Here is a 5,254-nt window from a genome sequence, read left to right on the forward strand (position 1 = left end):
GTAGTTCCACAAACTACGACTTTAGGAAGTGAAACTTTTTGTTCAGGAACGATAGTATGACGCACACTTGATGGCCTAACCTCAAAGTGAGCCCATAAAGAAGTCGTGTCTTCAGGCCAAATTTATTTTTATTTTTTTTAAAAAGCAGATTGAGCTGATATTTTCAGTCTTATTTGAGGTTGTACAGCAAATTCTATAAAATATACACAGTTCCAATCCTTTGCTTAAAGTATTGTTACGTACTGTGGTTTGCCTTTTTTGCCTTATGTGGTCACATAAAAATCTGCACTTTTATCACAAAATTAACCTGAAAAAAAAAGAGCCAGAATTACAAAAACAAGAATTTCCTTATTGAAAACCACAATGTGAGGTGTCTGCTGCTCCTGACGTTAACATAACTGCAACATTAGACACTTTATTGTGGCTGTTAGTGCAGTATATGTTCTTTTTGTTTTTTTTATTTCAATAAATTAGTTTACGATACATGATTATTTAATGGTGAGCAGAGGGAAAAGTTTCTATTTATGGAATTGACCAGGAGGAATGTCTTTTTACTCCTCCTTCATGATAAGAACTTTCAGTTGCTGCAGAACAATAGACAGGCCATTAGACCAATGATAGAACGACTTGCTCAAGGTTACGCTAGCACAGCTTATGAGTGTGTCCACATTCACATTAAATCATGGGTAGAGGAGGTCTGATAATCTGAGCGTGTGTCTTTGTCTCATAACGCAGGCACAATTGTCTTGTCTGGGATTAGCAGAGGGCAGGTGTTGTGAAGAGTGTGCAGACTAACCAGCAGCAATCTTTCACAGTTTACCCCAAGTGCCTTCATCACGCAGCACATGTGACTGTATTAATTACCAAAATGACCGGGGTGAGGAGGTGAATACATTCAGTGGGTATACCTCCCAATCCCGGGCGGAGTCTGTTGTCATAGCCATCAAGCAGTCCGTCCAGGATGCGAGTGAAGATGGTGATGTTGTCGTTTAATTCTGCCTCTTTAGGAGTTCCGGTTACATCCTGTGAGAGGCTGAATGGGAGGTTATTTTTAGAAACAAATTTAAGACATAAAATTAAGTAATGTAATCAAAACCAGCCCTAACTTGCTTTACAACATGATCAATCGTTAAATACATTTTTTTCAGAGAGAATCTATTTTTCAATTAAACTGTGAATAAGTCAAAATGTGCCTTTAGAATGACACCAGATTACAGGAGTCAGTTCCTTACCCCAGACGGCAGGTGATGCTCACAAGCAGGACGCAAAACCACAGATGTCTCATTGCAAAGCTGTCGCACATTCCATCGCCCATACCTGAAAACACACCACAACAACAAACTACAACAACTGGCTATTTTACTACAGAGCTCACTAACTGTTTTAGCTCCAATAATGGAACCACATTTCAGAATTCTTTATAAGTACAGCTGCCCATGCTCTACCAGTTTCATTATACAAAATACAAAATATGAAACCATATATAATCTGCTGTGTTTGCCATCTTTACGGCAATGTAACGTGGCATGTCAAAAAAAGAAAGAAAGAAAAGCAAATGGCAGGAGTATGGAATTCAGCTATATCCTTGTGCTCAAAGACATCTGCATTCTTGCACACTACAGAGCAACATCAGGATCTTTGTAAGTTTGCTGATGTCTTACAAAAAAAAAGAAAGAAAGAAAAAAAAGCAAAGTGCCGAGATGTTCTCAGATCAGTATGTCCCTTCTCCCCTTCCAGCAGCCCACCCATATCGCCCACTGCAAGTGTCCCACAGCTATTTAACTGATTAAGTTAAGTCCATCACAGGGAGCAGAGCACGCTTCTACCTGCTCTAAACATACAGTATCTACACCCTCTGTCCAAGATTCTCCCGCTTTCTGCACCGCAGCTGGACTCTTACAGTACAAACCCCCCTCTGTGCTCCTCCACCGCAACCCCACTCACTCACAGACCCCCACAAGTCGAATAAATCCCCCCACCCTCTCCACGCGGACGACGCAAAGCGCGTTGATACCTCCTCTCTTGCTCCGGCTTTCATCACCAAGTCTAACCCGTGCAGGTCCACCCTGTTGTAGCAGAGACAACGGAGCTCGGCTGTTCTCCTCCAGTGCCCACACGTCCCACTACATCTCATACCGAGCTGGCCTTTAACAACGCTCTGCTGCACAGGCGCTGAGCCGCAGTTGCCAAAGCTTACCACACTCGACGATGCGCAGTCAAACTTCTCCGTAGATCTCACACGCAGATTGCGCTGCCTGGCTTGTATTAGGCATCAGTTCCTAAAAACGCCGACTCCATCCGTGCATATCATTTGCGTTTTGAGAAAAAGAGGAAGAAGAAGAAGAAGGTGTTGACTAATTTCACTGACAGCGTCAGATATTTCTCCCCAGAACGATTAAAAGGTTGGCAGCGAAAAAATAGCGGCTTCCCAACACTTCTGCTGACTGACCATCCTTTAGTTGGTCTCCGAGGAGCCGCGAGCGAGCGAGCAAGCTTAGCACAAAATCCAATGCTGTATCCAACGGCAAAGTGCGATGTAAAATGTGGACTTCGGTGTGAATTGAGCAGGCGAGCATGCAGAAAAGCGGGAGGATGGGTGGCCAGAGAGTGGAGGAGGGATGGAGAACGGGAGAGGAGGTGAAGGGAGGGGATGAGGGAGCGAAAGAAACACGAACCGTGCTGGTGTTGATCATTAGTATTATTATGATTACAGTTATTAATATCATTACTGTTATTATCATTATCATCATCATCATCATCAAAGCTGCTTTCATACACTTCACCCATTTCCCCCTTTACTGAGGCCCTGGATTAAGTGGGACACAAACCTGAAAACAGAGTCCTGATTTTTTGTTTAGTGGCCCAGATTGCAGGAGGCAGCAATGTCACCCATCCTCCTGCAACACAAACAATAACTTTAGCTACAAGGGTCAAGGTTCTCTAAAAGTTCACCACATCGTGTTGAGCCACGAACTGCTTCACATTTTGCTTCCGAGCAGCCAGACTTACTTGTAATCTCTCAAAGTTGTCCGACGCAATAGTTCTCTAGGCTTTCAAAGTTTTTCATTGGACATTGGCTGCTTCACTTTTGGAGAAATTTAATCCGTTAAGCTATTTAAGACTGACCCATAAATTATTCTGGCATAAAAAGGTACCAAACTCAAGGGATGAGCCAGTGTTGTGTCTACACATAACAGACAACTTAGCAACGAACCAATTGTAAACTGTATCTTTAGGTACTTTGTTACTAGCAGCCTGTTACACAGACCCATGATTCGTTTCCATGTCTTTAGTTCCATTTACGTAAAATGACAAAGATAACACGGTTAGACAGACTTAAAATGGTATTTTTGCACCAACAAGGTGATCCACAAAGAACTATTAGTCAAAAGCTTGGGATACATTAGCATGGTGTGCAGTGAGTCCTTAAATAAAATGAGAAAAGTGCACGAGTGGAGGACAAAAGAAGGAGAGTCCCCAGCAGATGAACAGTATATCTGAAAGTGATGTCCTTAAAAAACACAGTAGCCTACTGTACAAGTATCAAGAGATGTTTGGAAACTGTGATACTTTTATGCATTAACTCATAAGGACACCCTGGGATCTTGACAGGGTACAATAAAACTGGACAAAGAAACTAATCTCCAAACAAATATTTCTCTGGAACGAGAGTCTGTGTCAGCACTGTACCTGCAGAAAGTAATGCTTGCTTTTCTATTTTTACAGGAACGCTGTCGATGGGAATAAGAAGCTGTATGCCATATACGATACAAGGTAAGAAAAACTCCCTAAATACTGCTTTTTGGAAGACTGTAACAAAGGGATGCTTTTCTTCTTTTTTTTAAAAAAAAGAAAAAAAGAAAGAAAAGAGAACCATGTTTTTTTCTTGATGTTGAAGAAAACCAGTGTTGATCTCATGAATAAATAGGATAAATTTGTTGGGAGGAGTCCAGTTCAAACTTCCCCCAATTCCCTGAAGCAGCACTGAACTTCTTCCATTACAGCGAACACAGACGCAAACAGATAGAAGAGCTCAAAGAGCATTCTTTGGAAATCCTCATATAAATAAGTAAAGTTAATCCTCATATGGTGATCTTGTTTTGTTATATTAGACTGGTGTACCAATGTGCAATGCTGGATGGGATAGAGCCGTTATGGGGGTGAAGGTAATAGCTGGAAATAATAACAACCAAATGGTGGGGAAGGTCATGTTCAATATATGGAACATGTTGCAAGTCCAAAGGAACACACACACACTAACAACAGGCATGGGTAGGAAGAAGAAAGACTCACAATAAAGAGCAAAAGCGGATGGGAAATTGTATTTTCTAAAATGTGTTTTTCTATCTGTCGCTGTAGAATTAGTATGTAGCTGTACTTCTTTTAATTCAACTGGAAAAACAAATACAAAATGTTAAACAGATTTAAATCCAGACTCCTCTTGCAATTACAAAAATATTAAAGAAATTCTTCATCTAGTTTTGCGTTCTGGCTAAAAATTGGCTATCACAAAATTTTTGAAAAATAAATTTTTTTGCAAAATACAAATGTTTTGGTTTGTCGTGAAATAAAAAGCACAGGTTAAAAAAATATTTAAAAAACACTGCTTTTCACTAAGCTATGGATAAAAAAATTAATTAAATAAAAACATTTACTAGCACTGAGCTTTGGGCAATGCTTCACCATCCCATCCTTGCTAGCCTCAGTACTGCCTCTGAAAGTGCTTCCATTTTCCTCTGGCGCGTATCTAATGACAGTAAGCTTAGCTGTAAGAGGGTTGTTAGCAGGCTAAACAGGAATAGAAAAGGTAGGTTACCTGGTTAACTGGCAGGTTTGAGAGATGAACAAGCACTGGACAGGAATAAATCCAGTGGCACCTGTGGTAAAGAATTAGCTTTGCTCCACTTCAGCTGAAAACTGAAAGGTAGAACTTCATCACCATTTGCACCAAGTGCGTCAGTGGAAAGTTGACAATTAAAGGCGAGAAAAATCAAGTTGCCCCCTTTTCGTCACGCCTAGAAGCTCTTGTGGAATATATGGACTATTTATTCAAGTTTGGGGTGATAATAATCCCCCTGTTGTGAAACACAGAGGTGTGTAAACACCTACAGCTTTAGTCCACCCCTCTGGCACACAACTCCACAAAACTCATTCTCTGCCTCTCTCTAAATAAGCCACTATTATACCGATAACGTCACGTGCCCTTTAATCATTCTTGGGAGAGCCTCGCGCTCACTGACATCATTTCCAAACT

At 41.0% G+C, this 5,254-nt stretch overlaps 1 protein-coding gene across 4 annotated transcripts in view; it reads right to left on the bottom strand.

The window, feature by feature from the left end:
- The window catches only part of gabra5 (gamma-aminobutyric acid type A receptor subunit alpha5), a 30,071-nt gene extending 27,430 nt beyond the window's left edge, over positions 1 to 2,641 (bottom strand). The window contains exons 1-3 of one of the 4 annotated variants that reach the window (XM_075484808.1): positions 2,198 to 2,636; positions 1,233 to 1,317; positions 909 to 1,033 (exon numbers count right to left, since the gene is read on the bottom strand). In XM_075484808.1, the coding sequence (XP_075340923.1) occupies positions 909 to 1,033; positions 1,233 to 1,315 (208 nt within the window). In that variant the 5' untranslated portion in view covers positions 1,316 to 1,317; positions 2,198 to 2,636. Of the gene's footprint in view, positions 1 to 908; positions 1,034 to 1,232; positions 1,342 to 2,014; positions 2,166 to 2,197 lie in introns of those variants that run through there. The other 3 variants (XM_075484809.1, XM_075484810.1, XM_075484811.1) reach the window with 3 other exon arrangements.
- Positions 2,642 to 5,254: the final 2,613 nt, after the last annotated feature.

Source organism: Odontesthes bonariensis, chromosome 15 (genome assembly GCF_027942865.1).
Source record: "Odontesthes bonariensis isolate fOdoBon6 chromosome 15, fOdoBon6.hap1, whole genome shotgun sequence".
In the NCBI taxonomy this organism is placed as follows: domain Eukaryota; kingdom Metazoa; phylum Chordata; class Actinopteri; order Atheriniformes; family Atherinopsidae; genus Odontesthes; species Odontesthes bonariensis.